The 20,099-nt window shown below is 54.1% G+C and overlaps 5 protein-coding genes across 5 annotated transcripts; 4 read left to right on the top strand and 1 right to left on the bottom strand.

Moving 5' to 3' along the window:
- Positions 1-1,493: 1,493 nt before the first annotated feature.
- J4E84_005691 (uncharacterized protein) lies at positions 1,494-7,064 on the top strand (the record flags this gene model as incomplete). Its single annotated transcript, XM_049388285.1, has 5 exons — positions 1,494-1,587; positions 1,653-1,937; positions 1,992-3,839; positions 3,887-4,131; positions 4,857-7,064. The coding sequence occupies 5 exons, from the start codon at positions 1,494-1,496 to the stop codon at positions 7,062-7,064; spliced, it is 4,680 nt and encodes a 1,559-aa protein (XP_049243830.1).
- A 695-nt stretch (positions 7,065-7,759) lies between these two features.
- J4E84_005690 (uncharacterized protein) lies at positions 7,760-11,692 on the top strand (the record flags this gene model as incomplete). Its single annotated transcript, XM_049388284.1, has 1 exon — positions 7,760-11,692. The coding sequence occupies one exon, from the start codon at positions 7,760-7,762 to the stop codon at positions 11,690-11,692; it is 3,933 nt and encodes a 1,310-aa protein (XP_049243829.1).
- An 812-nt stretch (positions 11,693-12,504) lies between these two features.
- Positions 12,505-13,026, bottom strand: RPL33B (60S ribosomal protein L33B; the record flags this gene model as incomplete). Its single annotated transcript, XM_049388283.1, has 4 exons — positions 12,505-12,624; positions 12,691-12,764; positions 12,832-12,901; positions 12,958-13,026. The coding sequence occupies 4 exons, from the start codon at positions 13,024-13,026 to the stop codon at positions 12,505-12,507; spliced, it is 333 nt and encodes a 110-aa protein (XP_049243828.1).
- Positions 13,027-14,644: 1,618 nt separating this feature from the next.
- J4E84_005688 (uncharacterized protein) lies at positions 14,645-16,671 on the top strand (the record flags this gene model as incomplete). Its single annotated transcript, XM_049388282.1, has 8 exons — positions 14,645-14,691; positions 14,885-14,957; positions 15,009-15,029; positions 15,081-15,425; positions 15,481-15,763; positions 15,811-16,467; positions 16,516-16,584; positions 16,637-16,671. The coding sequence occupies 8 exons, from the start codon at positions 14,645-14,647 to the stop codon at positions 16,669-16,671; spliced, it is 1,530 nt and encodes a 509-aa protein (XP_049243827.1).
- A 643-nt stretch (positions 16,672-17,314) lies between these two features.
- On the top strand, positions 17,315-18,831 carry SER33 (D-3-phosphoglycerate dehydrogenase 2; the record flags this gene model as incomplete). The annotated part of the gene is made up of 2 exons (XM_049388281.1): positions 17,315-18,734; positions 18,803-18,831. The coding sequence occupies 2 exons, from the start codon at positions 17,315-17,317 to the stop codon at positions 18,829-18,831; spliced, it is 1,449 nt and encodes a 482-aa protein (XP_049243826.1).
- Between the last annotated feature and the right edge of the window lie 1,268 nt (positions 18,832-20,099).

Below are 20,099 nucleotides of genomic sequence, written 5' to 3'. Positions count from 1 at the left end.
GGGTGATTTATTCGGGCTTAATGTCGGTGTCGATAGAATCAATAAAGATGCGCGACCGTGATGCCGGGGTTTCGAAGCGGATTCGAGGTGGTGGTGTTTGGCGAGAGGTGGGGTGAATGTGGTCAGGTCTTGCTGGGAAGAGGTTCTACTGTTGTGACAAGGTTACGTTCTTGTACCAATCGGGAAGGCTCCACTTGGCATGTACAAGGTAAGGCACCAGTCCAGTCCCCGACCGTGCGACGGCGTGCATGAAGATCTTCAGTAATACTGTGAGATACTAGTTACTCTGATCTAATGTTTTTGTCGCATTTTCGATGCCTCATGGAATGCTGGACGGTAAGGTGGTGGGGGCGGGTGCACCAGACGTAGCTGTGTCGTTGCCACTCAACGAGGGTGCCGAGGAATAGTTGCCGAGTATGATGTCTGAGTGACTGATGCTTGAACCTAAGAGTAAGACATGATGGAAATTGAACATACTACCGTTCTTGGCCGCCTAGTCAATGGTCGTGCGCTCAGGCAAAGCGGCGGCTTTTCGACTACAAGATCTGGAAGTGAAAGTATGTACGATAATACAGGATGTGGAGAATGCTTAGGAGATATTAAATCTGTGATAAACATCAGTAAAATGTCGCAGAATCCGAAGTGTGATCAGGAAGCACGGCGCCATGAGGGGCGGCAGTGATCTATTACGGCTTTGAGATAACCATCCAACGACCTGACCAGAGTGTACACGATTCGCTTGAATGTTTGAAAAGGACGATCTGTCAGGCGACACGGGCTCGGTCGACTGGCAGCAAGTGGTATTGCCGACAAGATTGGGAGGCAGTGACGTAGCAAGAGTGAAGACGGAGAAGATGACGGTTGAGAAGACAAGACGGAGGAATTACTTACAGTGAAGGTATCATAGGCCAGGTCCCTACCCAGTGGCTGCTCGTCAGTACTGATGGTGAGTTTGACAGGAATATGAGCTCATCGCTTGTACGTATGGCTTCCAAGGTGTGAAGCGATATGAAATCTCAGCCCACCTCCGCGCGAAGGCTGTAGGTCTAAGTCTGATCCCAAGATACCGTGGTCGCTACGGGTAAGCTTGAGATAGTTTCAAGTGTGCACCGCAAAAGTGGTTGGAGTAGCAAAGTGATGGACAGTTGCTCACTGCTCCCGCATCCAGTCGTGATGGCCCGTGCGTCAAGGTCCCGCCCTAGCGCTACGTCTGCATGGCTCCCTCCCCTGTGCGACAACATGTGTAGATGCTGCCGCAGCCGTGACGAGACCAGCTACTGCGCGTGCGCATAATCCCCACTGCCCGTCTTTTTACAGCCTCAATCACTATCCGCGTCTCTGCCTGTGTCCGGTGCCCCAGGGTCCGAGCTCTGGAGCCAGATTCCGACACGTCGACCGCGCTGTTGCCGACCCCCGACGCCGCATGCCAACCCGCACTGGACGCTCTCTACGCACCAACGATCGCCGCGACGACGCTCTAGCATACCTCTGTCATGGCCTGGCAGTCGCCCTCGGCCATGAACGGCGGCGGTGCCAACGGAGGGGGTGACGGCAATGCGCCCGCCGGCACAGAGTACACATTGCAGGGTATGCGCTTCCCCTGGACATGCCGTAGAGCTGGCGGGGAGACTGGCAGGCTGACCCCCTCACAGGTGTGATGCGATTTCTACAGCTGGAATGGCACAACCACGAGCGTGCACGGAATGCCTGGGACATCGAGCGCGCCGAGATGAAGGCCAAGATTGCAAAACAGGAGGGCGAGGTGCGGAGTGCGAAGAAGCTCAACGACCAGCTGAACAAGCACATTCGCATGCTGGAACAGGCCCTCACCAACGAGAGGAAGAAGAAGAGCGAGGCAGCAGGAGGTGACGCCGAGGCCACAACAGACGACAAGAATGACCCCAAGGGCAAGAAGAGTGGCAGGAACTCGACGAAGCGTGCGTATACGTTACTGCTAGATTACATTTCGGGCGCTTACTAACCTGGTGAAGCTCAAAACAAGAAACACAACTCCTTCCTCGACGTTGACTCGGAGTTCCTCGACCGTGCAGAGGCCGACCGCGAGAATCTACGAGAGAAGTCGAAGCTCTACCTCACGAAATGCGTCGAAGAGATCACGTACCTCCTTACACCACCCCCGCAAGCCCCGCAACAACAGCAGAACATGCAGCCGCTCGCAAACGGCAACGGCTACATGAACCATGGCGAGGCCTCGATGGAAGATATCTACCTCCAACAACATCGCCAGAGGCTGCAGTCGCAACTCCCAACCATGCCAGGCACATCGATGCCTACCCACCAGCCTCCCAACGTACCAGTCCCCTCCGAACTACAGAGCTTGGCCAACCAGCACCAAATCCACCACGCACCGCAGATGGCACGAGAGCCTTCACAGCAACAACCACTTCCGTCCAACGCTGCCATGGCTCAGGAGCTTCTCGCTGGACATCAACGCCAGGTCCAGAACCAGCAGCACTTCTCCTCGGTGCCCGAAGAGCAGGTTGAAAAGGTCACTCATGCTTTCGACAACGAAGGCCGTCAAATACCGATACGTGGAGATGACGCCTCGGATGCAAGCCAGGCTGCCAACCAAGACAAGGATACAGATGACTGGATCTTCGACCCGGCATCGGAAACAGCTCAGGATGGCCCACCAAGGCGGCCTGACACCGAGGAGTTTCCATCAGCGGATAGCATCCCAGCAAAATCACCACCACGACCAGTCAAGAGGGCCAGCAAAGACCATGTTAGGCGATTGAGCAACGACCAGAAAGCACAGCAAGCCGTAGCTCAGTCAGCAGCAAAGAACGACCCGCAAAGTTTCAAAGTTCGATTCGCACTCCGCGGTCACCTTGATGTAGTGCGGTCCGTCATTTTCACCGGGGGCGGCAGTCCTAGTGAACCCGAGATCTGTACCGCAGGAGACGATGGCATGATCAAGAGATGGATGATCCCCGCAAGTTACGCAAACCAGCACAGCATGAACAATGATCTCGACATCCAGCCGTTCTGGTCACATCGAGGACATGAAGGCACTGTGACATCATTGGCAGCCTGCCCCGCTTCTGCTCATTTCGCTACGGGCGGAAGAGTCTCTGGCGATGGCTGGATATTCTCTGGTGGTCAAGACGCTACGATCCGCGTATGGGAACGAGGCCGAGTCGATCCCAAGGCCACCCTGGAAGGGCACACAGATGCTGTCTGGACTGTATGCGTTCTTCCGACCAACTGTGCTAATCTCTTTGGCGCGGATAGTAGCAAGTATGGAGGACCGGACCGCGTCATACTTGCTTCTGGGTCTGCTGACGGCACTATAAAAATCTGGGCTGTAAGTGCACCGCCTCAGCTGGTCTCACCGCAGACGGGATCTCGACGTGGTGTTGGTGGTAGCCGAAGACATTCCGTCACATCTGGCTCGCATCACCCATCCTCACCGCAGCCCAGCATTGCTACTACGACACCATTCCATCACACGTTGATACATACTATCGAGCGCGACACGCATCCTTCACCTACTTGTATCAGCCCGCTGTCACCCACTGGAGAGAACTTTGTTGTCTCATTCTCCGACGCATCTATATTGGTGTACGACACGAGGACCGGTGAGGAATTGATTGGTATGGCTAGCAATGAGTCATATGACGGCACTCCAGCGACTGGTATTACATCAGTCGTGACAAGTTCCCAATACCTTGAAGGCTCGTCACAAGAGGCGGGTCGCGGTGGTCCTGACGAGGAAGGTATACACGGCCCGACGGGATCTGCCAATGGCGGTCTCGAAGGGGTTGTAATCAGTGGGCACGAAGACCATCTCATCAGGTTCTTCGATGCCAACTCAGGTACGTTTTGCAATATCAGGAAATACATCCTCGCTAATCAAGAACAGGACAATGTACATACAGTATGCTTGCACACCCTGCAGCTATTTCTTCGTTGTCGCTCAGCAAAGACGGCCGGGAAGCCGTCTCCGCTGGCCACGACGCTTCCATTCGTTTTTGGTCCCTTGACAAGCGCATCTGCACACAGGAGATCACCGCGCATCGTATCATGCGTGGCGAAGGTGTGTGCAGCGTAGTTTGGAGTCAGGACGGTCGCCTTGTCGTCTCAGCAGGTGGCGACGGCATAGTGAAGGTATTTGCAAGGTAGTATCCTGCAGAGCCACCAACTACGACTTCTCCTCGCATTTCTGAGCCTCCGTTTCGCATGAACTATTGGCATTTTTAGCTGGACATACCCCTGGATTTTGATCGAAATGGGAAAGGGAAAGCATGATTGATGGGTATTCTGATGGTGGGATGGTAATTTTTTGTTACTTCTCAACGCGCCTTTGGTAGACAGGCATTCGCTGGCGCCGTGTGTTATGTTGACTCCGCTGCCTTGTATTATACTATTGGGATGATCGAGCTCAGCGGGAGACACGCAAGAGCCAGCAAGTCAGTAATCCGACTTTCTCTAAAATCTGGCGGCGTGATCATGTGCGCTCTGCCTGAACGCATGACCTGAGTCCAATGCCTACCTAGTAGACACTGTAATGTAGCCGTGACGTATTGATGTCCTGGCCGCGGGGGATCTGTGCACAGAGGGCCCCCGTATTCTGGGCAGGCGCGAACATGGATGCCTAAGCTGAGCTCTGAGCTGGAGCACGCTTCTTTCGACCCCCACCATTTGCGATCGCTTGGAATGCTGCGTCCTCTCTTTCGCGCGCGTTGATTGTTTACCCTGGTGTCATTAGACACGCGTGGACATGTCTGGTATAATCGGTGCTGTATGTTCCTGCCATTTCTAAGCGCGTCAACAGGCTCCGGGAAACTTCCCAGGTTTATGGTACCAAGCTAATGCACCTACTACCCCCATAGCTCGTCGCGCTGCCCCAGAGCATCCAGTCTGCAAAAGAACTTTACGACTTGCGCCTCAAGTACAAAGATGCCTCGGTTCTCATTACCGCGATATACTCCGAGTCCATGGTCATTGCGGCGTCTCTGTCGCAAGTCCAAAGCCTCCTCCAACATGACGCGCTACGGGAGAAGCCCCAGCTGCTCGAGACCTTCGATCGTGCGCTTACGGGATGTCGAGTCGTATACGGGTGCCTAGAAGAGGAGGTACGGGACTTGAGAGTGAAGGCGGAGAACGACAACCTGAAGTTCAAAGACAAAGCGAAGTTTGTGTTCAAGGAAGAGACCTTCAAAGAGCTGCTCACCCAGATCCGTGGCCAGCAGTCAGCGCTCAGTTTGCTGATACAAGGATTGCAGATGGAGTCAATTGCGGATATCAAGAAGCTGGTTGAGGATAACAGTGTGACACTCGATCAGGTTGTAAAGCGGTCGAGGACTCTAAGGCAGTCGCACCCGAGACTGAAGGTACCGGAGTCGTTGTTTGATCAGAAGAGTCTGAACGACAGCGAGGCCGATGTAGAGTCCATCGCGAAAGCTACGGAGTTCACGTTCGATGATGAGGTCGTCAACTCGAAAGCGTATCGTAGGGCTATGGCAATGGCCATGTCTACTTCACGCCACGAGATCGATGCGTCTGAGGAAACAGGAACTGGGGTACCAGAAGACAGTTCGATCGCTCTCGAGACGACGCCTCCCAGTGTACTGAAGTCGGAAACAGAGAGAGGACCATCCCCTCAGGCCACAACGACAAATGAACACGCAGATTTGTTCGATACCCTTGAGCGCGACATACTCTCCTTTATGCCGCAAACCTCATCCACGACACTTTGCTTGACTCCCAACCACACAGGGCCTAAGAGCCCCTCTTCGCTACCGAATGATCCTTATGGCTCATTGACTCCGGCGCCACTGCGATCGTTTAGTGGAGACAGCGGAACGGGAGTTCCAGAAGCTGCGCCTCCGTTGCCTCCTCGCCGCCCAAGTGAGCAGCATGTCGCAACGCCCCAGATGCGCTCAGTATCTTCTGATGATAGCATGTTTTCCTCCATCGCACCATCGATTTTATCAAAAGCGTCCACGGGATCGTCTTACACCGTGTACGAAACTCCACCGTTAAGCCCCAATTCGACCGGCATACCTTCGCGAAAGCCCCTGCCCTTAATGCATAAGCCATCTTACAACGCTCAAGGTAACACCACGCGTGGTATGGACGAAGTTGCAGCAGCTGGGGCATCGTTGCCCTTGTACAATGTCGAAATGCACAGTATCTGGATGTCGCTGGCCGAAGCCGAGAGGAAGTTTATTGACCGCATAATGAGACTGAAGCGAATGTTCTACGATAACATCATAAAGCAATGGCCAGTCCTTGAGAAGCATATGGATGCTATCCTTATCGGCGAGCAACTTGCGACACTTCATCAGCAGTATCTGCTCCAGGCGATGGACCGTGATCTCGCTGGCAGTACTAACGCCCTCTGCAATCCATACATGATTGATATTTGGGCAGACAAGAGTCAACAACTGTATCGAGAATACTGCCGCAAGATGCCGCATGCGGCCTCCTCACTACGAACGACACAGAACTTGGACCCGAAGTTTACACCTTTTGTCAACACACTTGGTCTGAGTATCGCTTACTTCGGCAAGAGCTGGCAAGACTATCTGGAGCTTCCCCAGGTACAGATGCAGAGTTACATCGACAGTCTGCAGAGGCTTGTCAGCATCGCGGACTCCCTCAATGACCCGACAGCAAACCAGGAGGCTATGCGTTTACGACGTGCTCTACAGGCCGTCACTTGGCTGAAAACATCCATCACAACCTTACTAGATGAAGCTCAGGCTCGTGAAGATGTGCAGAATCTTCAGAGGCGTATCCGAACAGATGCGCTTACATTTGCGCAACTGCGTCTGCACGAGCCGGCCCGTCGCGTCATTCACCAAGGCGGTATGGCAATGAAGTTCAAGAGCCAGGGACCTTGGGTTCCAGTACACGCCATGTTGCTCGACAACTACTTCATATGGGGTAAAGCTAAGAAGAGCAAAGGGGATGAGGTTCTCATAACGGACCCACCTATCGCGGTCGCCGACATGGATCTGTCCCTTCCCACAGACGCATACCAGTTTCAGAAGGCTACCATGCTCGACCAGATAGCAAGGGGCTCAGTCGTGTAAGTCTGGTGTCTACCCATGACGTTGCTGAGCTGACTGATCACTAGATACATCATCACAATCAACAACAAAGCCCAGCCAGGCAAACCCAGTCTGCTAGGCCTGTACGGCTTCCCGGAAAGGAGAGACTGGTTTGATCATTTCACTGCAGCTGGGACTAAGTTCCAGAGGTGAATTACGTCGGCGTTCTGGACTTCCAGACACCTGGTCATGGCTGAGGTCCGTTCGCAACCATACGTGAGGGAATAGACCTGTTGATCTATCCGCTGTCGGTAAGGGTCACTGTCGCCGGTGCACGTACAGAGTGGTATAGGATAACAAGTCCGACCTACGCCTGCCTGTTGATCAGCAGGCTCACTCGAGGGTTGAGTTGTCGTGCCGACCCCGCTCACTTAGGCAATATCCCGCGGACTCTCGACGTGAGTCACTGTCGCTGGTGCATGCACAGAGTGGTATAGTCGAACAAACCTGACGCAGGCTTTATCTAGTGACCAAAAGACTCCCACGAGGGCGTAGCCGTTCGTGCTGACCCCGCACACAGGGGCAATACTGAACGGACTCTCGACGAGCTACAGCCCTCAGTTCTGGCGCTTCACTACACCGTACACGACAACCACTGTGCCTTATAAGCCGTGCGCCAACCGTCCCCCGCCACACACACCTGGCGCCCTTTCTGGCTATATACACCAATTGCGAACATGTCAGAAATGCAAGAAGACGAGCCTATTGACGCGCGCCATCCTCCTATCCCGGACGGGCTCTCTCCAGATAGCGTCGTCGGAATCATCACAGTTCACGACCCCAAAGCTTTCCACGCAAACCACAACACAGCCTATAGGAAGTCGCGTTTGAGGTCTCCACGAGCCGGCGGCGAGTGGTCCTTAGACGGCTGCCATGTCTTTCTTCATCTCGTCCAAGGTCAACCCTGCTACACCATAGGCCTGTCCAAACTCGAGAGCCCGCAGCCTCCGGCTTGCGATGTGTACCTCCCTGACGATGGGGCCAGCCTGCTTCTGTTCGGAATCGTACCAGTCTGGAAGAACGGCAGCTGGCGATTGCAGTCCGCTTCTGAGACTATCACGGAGGTGAACGGTGCGCCCATTCAATTCAGCGATCCGCATGCACAAAACCAGTTTCCACAAGCCATCTATCTGCGGCAGAACTTAGTCAACCACGTCTTCGTCAACGGCTTGCGAGTCGACATCTTCATGTTAAAGGCGGTACGAGAACTCTACGCGATGGATGCATTCTTGCCTTCAGAGCTGCATCCCCAGCTACAAGATGTCACTAATCGCCCCGAAGCTTGGGCACGGAATCGCTATCTGCCGCTCCCTGAACAAGTTTCCGCGAACACCTGCCGGGTTCTCGAGCGCTTCACAGGCAAGATCGAGACAGCGAAATTCTTCCGCCGTGCGGGAAACCGCCGCGAACTTCGGGATGCTGAGTTTCTCAAGTTCGGCAAGGCGAAAGTCGATGTATCTGTCGTTCGTTACTTGCAGTCACTCGACATCAACCACATCCCCGCCGTCATTACCGAGACGCATGAGGGCTTCAAGACATACGCGACTCTCGAAGAGGACATCAAGAAGCAACATCCGCGCGTGCGCTTCACAGTCGCCTCGAAGCTCCTGCGACGACTGTTCTCAGCCCTCGCCTTCTTGCATTTCCACAAGATCGTTCACGGAAACGTCACCAAAGAGGGTGTCTTACTTCGCCTAGGGGACTACAAGCCCGAAGCAGTGCTCTTAGTCGACTATACAAGGGCAACGTCGTTTCCTGCTGGCATGCCTGAACCTCTGGAGAAGATGATCGAGGACGGTCGCGCCGCGATGGAGATTGTCGAGAGCTGCTGCGATATCTGGCAACTGCGGAAGGCACCACCGAGAGATGCCTTCGGCGAAGCCTTCATGGCGAAGAAGACCGAGGTTGCTCGCCAAGAATCCGCTCTCATGGAGCGCGTCGTCGCCGACTTCTTCGGACCGAAAGGCAAATCGCGGGAGTCTGAGAAGGGCAAGAAGATGCTCAACTTGGTGCAAAAGAAGCGAGACGACTGGCATTCTGCTCGAAACGCTCAGATCCACAATGCGACCCGCCGTGAGGTAGGGCTATGCCGCTCTGATATGATCAAAAAGATGGAGCATGACTGGTCGCTCCTGCATCCATTTCCAAAGATCGGCGAAGAGCAGCATGTGATATTGACTCTGGGACATCCATACCTAGACGGCCTGGCAACGAAACTCTACCACAATCAATGGGACCTGCCGCCGCGGGACGTGTGCACCAAAATCCAACAACTTGCCGGCGAGGTGGAAGAATCCTGGCAGACCTTCGCAGTCAAGCGAACAGTGCCATTGACACAGGTCGAGGGTGGCTTCGAAGAGCGTTGCTTCCTGCACTGGCTAGCGAGCTGTTGCGAAGCCTACCCAGAGTGGCGTCACGCGATTGTTGAGGAGTACGAGCGCCTCGTCGCACCCCAGCACGGAGTCATTGTGTTCGCAGATATCAAGAAGCTTCGAGGTGCTCTTGCGGGTCTAGGTACCATGCCGGGTGCCCTAAACGCCACATTCGCGCGTTTGACGAGTGAGGAGATCAAGACCCAGCCTACTCCAAACATCGAAGAGATGCACAAGGTTTGGTATCACCTGCCCTCACGAATGTTCAACCTTACCCAACTACATCGCCTGGCAACTCCTGGTCGCCTTGTCGCCTGCATCGATGAGGGCGATACAGATTGTCATGACTGGGTGGAGGTACGCGGAGAGCCCAAGCTAGAGGGTCATTACATTACCCTGTCCTTGTTGTCGGACTTTGCAAAGCAACTAGGTCTGACAGCGGAGGCCTATTCTGATACGCAAAACTTCCCTCCATATGATCCAGCAGACTTCAGCCGGGTCATACAGCGCGTCGTCCTTGCTCACACTGGCCTCCTTCCCTGGGCATCTGTCACTCGCAAGGGCGCCCAGTTCAACTTCCATGCACCCGCGATTGCCCACGACTACGAGAGTGCTGGGGCGTTTCTATCTACTTATTTTGGCGGTATGAAGATGTTGCCCACGATGCCACACGGTAGTGAGTCCTATGAGCGCTCTGGTCACTGGTCAAACTTCAAAACTGGAAAGGAAATCGATGAGGCAATGGAAGTGGACAAGCGACCCATTCTGCCTGCGAAGGGTCAGTTGAACAAGTCGGCCTCGCAATCGATCAAGTCGCTTCAGGTTTTGTCGCCGCATGTTGATCGTGCTCGCCTCTCTCAGACGCTGGAGACTCGCAAGCGTGCTCGTGCTAGGGCTCGACCTCTAGGTAAACGCGATGCAGACAATGAAGTATCGGGCACATCCATGCCGGCCGCAAAGCGTCCACATCTTCCTTCCAGTATTCACGACTCAGATCAGCACAGTACACCACCAGCGGAGGAGCCCCGACCTACTAGCTCGTTGATGGACAGTGATCTAGACAAAACGATTGCAAACCTGGAACGCCAATTTTCATCTCGTGAACCGCTCCCTCAAACCTCGCATGCACCAGACACGTCGTTCTTCACACGAAACAACGGAGTAAACACCAACGTCCTTGTCAGTCCACCTGCTATCTCAGCTATTGAACAGGGAACGTTCACTGTCGTATCCGACGACGAAGTCAACCTCGACGACGACTACAAGCAAGCAGAGGAGTGGCTGAAGCACATGGAGGAAGACGATGCGCCTCGAGATTCCGGTATCTTCGGTCTCAATTTCCACCACACCTTCCGCGAGCAGGGTGATGGACTGGATGCTGAAGGAGACGAGTCAGATGATGAAGATGGTGGTGGAGCGACGCCGGTTGCTAGTGACAAGGCGAAACAGAAGGACTCGCCGGCACCCAAGCTCAAAGACAAGAGCGCGTTTGCAGCCGGCTTGAATGCGATGGCGTCGATGCGAGGTATGAGCAATGCACAGGCAGTATCGCAGTCTTTTCCCATGTTCCAATCGACGCCCAAGCAGAGCAGTCCTCCTTTCGCTCGACCAGCTTTCCTGGCTACCCTCCGTGCTGAGTCTGGAGCTCACCGTCGCAACGATATCTCCATCTCGGATCTCGCCAACGTGAGCTTTCGGATTGATCCTGCGCGCTCAGATCCTCCACCACCGGCAATGGGTGTGATGGGTTCTCAGCAATCGCCGCCGCCGTCAGCCCAGCCACAGCGTGTTGATGATTCGTTTGCATCTAACGTTTCTGGTCCGAACTGGAGGATGACAGGAGAATGCAAGGACAGTGAGGAAGAAGAGGAAGAAGATGGAGATCTGAAAGACTTTCAACCAGGCGAGCGGCTTAGTCAGGGTGATTCACCAGGCACGCAACCGGGAGAGCCTTCTAGTCAGGATGAGCCGCCAGCCACGGGACTAGGAGTTCACGTTAATCAAGACGAAGATCTGCCAGCCACGCAACCAGGACGAGATAATTCCGGCCAGTACGACGCTCTACAAGACGCACAGCCAGGAGAATTGGTCGTTCCGCATGCACTACCAGACACCCAACCAGGAGGTCAGTCCAGTAACGTAGCACAGCATGCCGATCAGGGCGATGATCCATGGAGCCAGCCGCCAGTAGGGTGGGATGGTCGGAGTCCCTACTCGTCGTTCTACCCTCCACCATAGAAACGATAGAGTGACAACCGGACAGCAGAAGGAGGACATGGGTACACAAGTTCACGGCAAGAGGATAGCGATTACATGTAGGATATAGAGGTCATAGTAGCATCATGTGTTCGAGCGGTGACTCGATACATGTCAATTGGCCTTACGAAGTTACGAAGGAATGATGGTAGATACCCAGGGTGTAGTGCAATAGGATAAAACCCAAGCCTTCTTCTTATGCTATCGTGACGTGTCGCTGCTCTTGACATGCCAGAATAGGTGGTGTTCGAGAGCTTGATTATGTAGACCCTGACTAGTCAGGTATCGATTGGCCTTGTGCGGTGTTGTATCTTTCGTCATCGTCTGTAGTCATGCGACTAAGGGTGTTGTTGACGAATGGTATAGCGATCGCGCGATGGGTGGGTAGTGCTTGTAGCAGCGTTACGGAAGATAGCCTACACAGTTAGCAGCACATCGTTGTACGTTCCGAGCTGTCGCGACAACCCCATCTCCACGACATCACGCCAATGCACCCAATGACTTTGAACATGTATGATTGATCTTGTCAGGAATCTTGATTGAAAAGTGCCATTGTTATATGGACTTTCAGGACATCAACATTCACACCGTCGCACCCAGCCCGAACAAGTTGCCGTTGTGTATGGGAAAGACTGTGCATGTGTGTCTCCCCAAAAGATAACTGAATTGTTCTCGAATCTGACTTCCGTGCCCGGTATAATATTGCGCCTGAGGTGATCCATCAACTACCATTGCCTTATTTTTCGACCGCTTTCATTCCCGTTCTCGCCAAAAAATGCGTGTGTCGGAGAAGCTTATATCGAAGAAGGGTACAGCATGACGCGGACGGAGGCACCGAAGGACTTGGGGGGCAGGTTGTTCTTGAACTTGGCGCGGACGACGCCGGAGTTGCCGTGGGGGCGGGTGACCTTGCCCTGTTGTTTGGGTTAGCTTTTTTGTCTTTTTTGGTGGAATACGGGCGGTGGGATGGGAATTCGTACCCAGATGACACGGATCTTGGAGCCTTGGATCGCCCGTTGTGCGCGGTAGACGTAGGCTACCCTCTTGCCAGCGTCTGTCGTCGGTACGTTAGCTATCAAAATTCGAGCGTCGGGGGGGACACGCGGAGCGCGGAGACGTACACCACTGAGCTGCCTTGACATCGTCGACGCCCTCAAGCTTGAGCAGAGAGGTTCCGGGGTTGGTGTTCCTCTGCGGTTCATCGTCAGAAGGGGGAGCGTCAATACGCGAATTCGGTGCGCACAAACCTTGCCGCGCTGGTAGCTGATGTGCTTGCCCTTGACGTAAAGGCGGTGGGACTTGTTGTCGGCAGACATGGCGAATTTTTTGGGCGGCCTCGGGGGGGTGAAGGGGACGTCTGGGTCGGGGTTGATGCTGTCGTTAGTACAGAGAAGTCGTCGTTGCCAAAGAGAAAGACGAATTGCTTCATGTCCAGTGGGGCGTTCTCGCTTACTAGCGCCACACCAGCCACACCTTGTGTGGCGTAACGCTGCCGTTGCCTCGCCGCAGGCAGTCGCGAAGAACACCAACACTACAATCTTGGAATGTAGGTTTTGGGATTAATGAGTCTTCTGAAAGTATCAATTGGGTGTCTTAGATGCACATTGAGATATTGATAGCAAAGACACTGCGGTGCACGCAGGTCCGAGTATGGATGTGTCTGCACTTCCGCACTCGCATCACCATTCCTTGACAATAGAGGTAGTCAGACGACTGGCAATACCTTTGGAACAGACGCGCTCGAATTCACGTTTTCAGTATGTAGGGTCATTGATGAAGGCACAACTCCTCCCGACGTTCCGCGGCAACGCTTATGCTCGTCCCAGCCCCCTCTTGCTCGTTCGGGCTTTCTCTTGCAGCGGATGTGTAAGCATGGCGGTTCACTATCAGTCTAGCAATCCGCCTGGGCATGTTCCATCGTCTGACTGACCAGCCTTCGCGTGTCGCACGTCGCCCTGAGGACCATGCGTCATCGGTCCGGCCAGGCCAGGTGTGGTTCACTCATCATGTCACGGCCTGGGAGAACCCAAATAGCCAACGGCAAAATTCTCACGTCGCCATCACGTCTCCCGCGCTCACACGTCACGTACAGTCCATTGTTGGGAAGCCAGCACGCCAACATGGCTGCAAGTCTTCCATTGCGACGCGCCCCACCAGGCTGCTAGCTTACCAGTGCTGGCCGCTCGGTATACTCAAAGAGGGGCCGGAGGATTTGACAGACCCAAGTACCAGCCCGCGACACTGAGACGGCCAATGCTTGTGTACACTCTAATAGAATTTACACATCGTCCGGACTCGGGCAACCTCGCAGCGGGGTAGCCGTCCACGAGCTGGGCGTGCCTCGCGCGCTGTGACGGTTGTGAGACGCGACCACAGTCTTGGGACACACTTATAGAATGAGAAACAAAGTTTAAGAGCCTCAAAGTCTATCCCTTCCCAGCCGAGCGTGGACGAAGCCGTTCCACGCGCAATGCATGGCGATGGTGGGGTTGTCCGCGAATCCCTAGGTACGGCTTTAGCAAGGTCTCCTCCGGCGGGCTTCAAGGGTTTTGACTGGTGCCGGAGAAGCTTTGCAAGACGTGCGGCCGCTTAGTGATGCTTGAGAAATGACCTAGTTGTTTATCGATGCCTTTTTAAAGACGTCAGTCCGCGCCGTGTGTTTCTGTGAAGCATTCCTGTCTGAGACCCTATCACCGGCGTTCGAGCGGCAAATTAAAGCTAACCAACGTCACCACCACGCGAAACCGCTAGAGCAGCTCCGATAACCCCACTACATAGGACTTTTCCTCACACATCCACGTCCTATCCGTAGCTTCCGCCCTTACTTCGAGATCTCTTGTGTTACCCTATTGCCCTCACCCACTGCAGCCCTTAATTGAGCTGTAACCTTGCGCCCGCTCCTCCCCCAAAGCGTTTACATCACACATCAACACAATGGCGGACACAGTTATCCAGCCCAAGCATGAGGAGGTCAATGCCGGGTAGGTCGCCCTCACCGCCCCTGATCGATCTTATACAGCCTTTTACGAGCCGTCTGAATATGTCATCAATTTATCCGGCCGTTGTTTTCTGCTCAAGCGCCTCGCGCTCTTCGGCGGAGGGGTTGGTCGATGCGCGAAACCGATCGAGCCTTTTAGCATTTTGAGCACCCCAGCTAACCAGATCTCGCGATAGAAACATGGAGCTCAAGGACAACACCATCATCGTTGTTTTGGGCGCCTCCGGTGACCTAGCGAAGAAAAAGACCGTACGTAAAGAAGCAAGCATGCGAGCAAACATCAGACTAACATCATACCAGTTCCCAGCCCTCTTCGGCCTCGTAGGTTGCACGATACATATCGACATGCGCATTCTCTGACCACCAGCACAGCACCGAAACAACTTCCTCCCAAAGAACATCCACATCGTCGGATATGCACGCACAAAGATGGACCGCGAGGAGTACCTCAAGCGCGTCAAGTCGTACATCAAGACCCCCACAAAAGAACTGGAGAAGCAGTTGGACGAATTCTGCGAGTTCTGCTCGTACGTCTCTGGCCAATACGACCAGGACGAATCCTTCGTCGGACTTGAGAAGCACATGCAGGAGATCGAGAAGGGCCGCAAGGAGAACAACAGGATATTCTACATGGCTCTCCCTCCCAGCGTCTTCATCACAGTCTCCCAGCACCTGAAGCGCAACTGCTACCCCAAGAACGGCATTTCTCGCGTCATCGTAAGTCGCTCTTGTGCAGCTTTCCGGATACATGCAGCTAACCGCTGTCGCACAGGTCGAGAAGCCATTCGGCAAGGACCTCCCAAGTTCAAGAGAGCTGCAGAAGGCGTTGGCTCCCGACTGGACCGAAGATGAGCTTTACCGAATTGACCACTACCTGGGTAAGGAGATGGTCAAGAACATCCTCATTCTCCGATTCGGTAACGAGTTCTTCGGCGCTACATGGAACAGGAACCACATCGACAACGTTCAGATCACCTTCAAGGAGCCTTTCGGAACCGAAGGCCGTGGAGGTTACTTTGACGAGTTTGGCATCATCCGTGATGTTATGCAGAACCGTAAGCGAAGACTGGTGGTTGGAATGAGGATTGACTAACGATTGCAGATTTGCTCCAAGTTCTTACCCTCCTCGCTATGGAGCGCCCCATCTCCTTCTCGGCCGAAGACATCCGCGACGAAAAGGTCCGTGTCCTCCGTGGTATGGCCTCGATCGAGCCCAAGAACGTTATAATCGGACAGTACGGAAAGTCACTGGACGGCCAAAAGCCAGGCTACAAGGAGGACGACACAGTCCCCAAGGACTCGCGATGCCCCACTTTCGCGTCCATGGTTGCCTACATCAAGAACGAGCGATGGGACGGCGTGCCCTTCATCCTGAAGGCAGGAAAGGCCCTGAACGAGCAGAAGACGGAGGTCCGCATCCAGTTCAAGGATGTCACCTCTGGCATCTTCAAGGACATCCCGCGAAACGAGCTCGTCATCCGTGTGCAGCCCAACGAGAGTGTTTACATTAAGATGAACTCCAAGCTGCCCGGTCTCAGCATGCAGACTGTCGTCACAGAACTCGACCTTACCTACAGACGGCGATTCTCCGACCTGAAGATCCCCGAGGCATACGAGTCGCTCATTCTCGATGCGCTGAAGGGCGACCACTCCAACTTCGTTCGTGACGACGAGCTCGACGCTAGCTGGAGGATCTTCACACCTCTTCTCCACTACCTTGACGACAACAAGGAGATCATTCCTATGGAGTACCCATATGGTTCGTAGAGGCCGAGAACATATGCGAACACTGGCTAACTTTTATCAGGCTCCCGCGGTCCTGCCGTATTGGATGACTTCACTTCTTCTTACGGATACAAGTTCAGCGACGCAGCAGGTAGGACCTCACCTCTGCAGAACATTGAGCACAAAGACTAACACGACTCTAGGATACCAGTGGCCCATGAACGAGCAGAAGTTGTAGATGGTGACTACACTTAGAAAGCGCCTTGGGTGAGGTCTGCTCGGGGTGACGAAGAATACATTTTTGGGAGGGTTGAGCAGCTTAGGTGCACTCAAGCCAATAGATAATGAATACAACGGCATTTGCATGTCGTACAACTCTTAATTATGCATGTGTGATGGTGAATCGGCCGCTGTTGATCACTTTGTTCCGGGCAGCACGTTAGACTTCCGAAAGCGGAGGCTGGTAAGCTAGGTATGCTTGGTGGGGTCCAGGGCCAGAGCGGGATGGCATCATCGGCGTTATGAGAAATTTTTGAGAGGCGTCGCGTCAGACGACATCGATTGAGTCAATTGTAGGTGTCACTGTAGGCAAAATTAGACGCAACCAGTCATCAAGTACTCGCAAAAAGTGGGGAGCATCTCCTGTGCGTGTGTTGTTGCTGTCTATTGCAGCCGCCAGTCATACTTTGCCGCAACATCCTAAAACCTGCCTTGCGATTACCCTGTGATTCGTTGAGCATTTCACAGTTTGGTAGCTGTAGTCAAGAGTCACTGCGTATTAATAGTCTAGATTCCTCCAGCATCGTCCGGATCAGACAGCCAGATTGAGTTGTCGCATCCCTCCTCCGAGCCACCTCCGCAACAACCTCCGCGCACCCACCATGACTCCCGCACAGGACATTGCCGGCAGCGGCATCAGCCAACTCGCACGCCAAGTGTCCAACAGCCTCAACCTCAGCACCAGCCCAAACCTCTCCTTCCACAGCCCGCCCTCCACATTCCGCCAGCCGCCCACCGGCAGCTTCAGCAATCAGGCCAACAACAGCGCGCACGCGCAACAACTCGCCAAGCAACTCAAACCGTTTGATACCAAGGACATCAAGGTCCTGCTGCTCGAGAATGTCAACGAGGCCGGTGTCGATATCCTCCGCGGCCAGGGCTACCAGGTCGAGGCGATCAAGGCCAGTCTGGCAGAAGACCAGCTGATTGAGAAGATCCGCGATGTGCACGTCATTGGCATCCGCTCAAAGACGAAGCTCACCAAGAAGGTGCTCGAGGAGGCAAAGAACCTGATCGTCATCGGCTGCTTCTGCATCGGAACGAACCAGGTCGACCTCCAGACTGCTGCCAGCCAGGGTATCGCCGTCTTCAACTCGCCCTTCAGCAATTCCCGCTCCGTCGCCGAACTCGTCATCTCAGAGATCATCGCCCTCGCCCGCCAGCTCGCCGACCGCTCTATGGAACTACACAATGGCACGTGGAACAAGGTCAGCAAGGGCTGCTGGGAGATCCGCGGCAAGACGCTGGGCATAGTCGGATACGGACACATTGGTAGCCAGCTGAGTGTGCTGGCCGAATCCATGGGCATGAGCGTAATCTACTACGACGTCCTGACCACCATGGGTCTGGGAACCGCGCGACAAGTAGCATCCTTGGACGACCTCCTCGCCCAAGCCGACTTCGTCTCCCTCCACGTCCCCGCGACCTCTGAGACCAAGAACCTGATCGGCGCCGAGCAGTTCGCAAAGATGAAGGACGGCAGCTACCTCATCAACAACGCGCGCGGCACCGTCGTCGACATCCCCGCCATGATCGAAGCCAGCCGCTCTGGCAAACTGGCCGGCGCCGCCATCGACGTCTTCCCCAACGAACCCGCCGGCAACGGCGACTACTTCAGCTCCGACCTCAACGCGTGGACCAAAGACCTCGTCGGCCTAAAGAACATCATCCTGACCCCTCACATTGGCGGCAGCACAGAAGAAGCGCAATCCGCCATCGGTGTCGAAGTCAGCACAGCACTCGTCCGCTACGTCAACGAGGGCACCACTCTCGGCGCCGTCAACCTGCCTGAAGTCAACCTGCGCAGCTTGACGCTCGATCAGCCCGATTGCATGCGTGTTATTTACATCCATAAGAACGTGCCTGGTGTGCTGAGACAGGTCAACGGTATCTTGCTTCACCACAATATCGAGAAGCAGATGAGTGATTCAAGAGGCGAGGTTGCGTATCTCATGGCGGATATCAGTGAGGTTAAGGAGGGTGAGATTAGGGATTTGTTCACGAGTTTGGAGGAGCTTTCTTGTATGTCTATCCCCTACACTCCCTACATTCCCTGCTTGTTGGTGGAATGAAGAGCTAACATAACGCAGCGTGTATCCGTACCAGGGTCCTGTACTAGGCGGACAGCCCCTTTCACGGTCGCGTAGAAGAGCGGATGGAGCCGGCGGAGCAGACGGAGGAGACTGACCTCGTTGAACAACACAAGAACGATACGAGGGATGATATGTTGGGTTCGCTGCCGCATATTAGGGACCTTAAAAGTATGGGTAGAAGGCTTTCGCATGGCGTCTGATTTGGGGTCGTGCATACATTGGCTAGAAAAGTAGAGTTCAACACTGGGTTTATTATTACTACTGAGATGAATCAGACAAGAGATGAATTGATAAAAGAGGTACCTTGTGGAAATGTCTGCTATGAATGTCCTGTGAACCCCGTGAACTACAGCGCACACGCATGGCTTTGTTCATGGTATGAAACCGTACCCAAAGCTGACCCAGCCCTTTCTTCGCCTGTTGCGATCTTGATGGGGGACTCCTTAATACTTTCATCGCGCTGAACACCCGTACTTGTCTCAATCATCTCTTCAGGCGAGCTTGCTGCGACATTCTCTGCTGAATGTTCTTCTCTACTCCAGTCAGACTGATCTATCTTACATCTTCTTAGATATGAACATTGATAAGGTTGCGACTCAGTCGATACCGGTACTTATTGTGCCGTCTGTCTGGCACATTCGCTTGTATTATGGTGGTGAAGTCGACCTGCAAAGCCGGTAGGAATGGTTTGATGGGGAAGTTGGTGTGAGGGATGGCGTTGTTGAAGGCTTCTGCCGCAGGCAAGTCCGTTATGGCTCTTCTTTGTCGATTTCGTGGGACGTTGTGGTGAGAAGAGGCTTTCTTGATCGGAGAAATCTGTGATAGATGGGACGTGCTGTCGTCGTAGTCGCGAACTCAGCGGATAGTATCGCCTCCATCCTACAGCGACGATAGCATGCGACGTGATGTCAATCGAGTAATCGTGGTGCCTGGTGGGATGAAATTCGGTAGCTCGAAGCCTGTGGGCTGTTGCTGACGGGGCCCACAGACTGTGATACGTTCCAGGCCAAAAACACCGTGATAGTGGGTGGGCTGTGCCCTCCAAAGTGTGTTCAGCCCAAGGTGATAGTCACCGGTTCTATATCACGTACCCAAGCCAATTCTTCTTCAAAGGTACCCTTCAACTCTCGCCAGTAGACATTTGGGGTGTCACCAGCACTCAAGGTCTGAAATCCGGTAGCAGGGGCGATCAGCTCGTCTAATCCTACTGCCTGGATGATGCCCGTGTCCCCAGGCTCGGGGTTGGCCAACGCGATTCCTATACGTTCGTAGTGAGTTCCGAGGTCTCGCAGTA

This window comes from Alternaria hordeiaustralica (genome assembly GCF_023758085.1).
Source record: "Alternaria hordeiaustralica strain BMP 2776 chromosome Unknown scaffold_10, whole genome shotgun sequence".
Taxonomy (NCBI): Eukaryota; Fungi; Ascomycota; class Dothideomycetes; order Pleosporales; family Pleosporaceae; genus Alternaria; species Alternaria hordeiaustralica.
The sequence above is the reverse complement of the archived record's forward strand: the minus strand, read 5'-3'. Positions and strand labels throughout refer to the sequence as shown.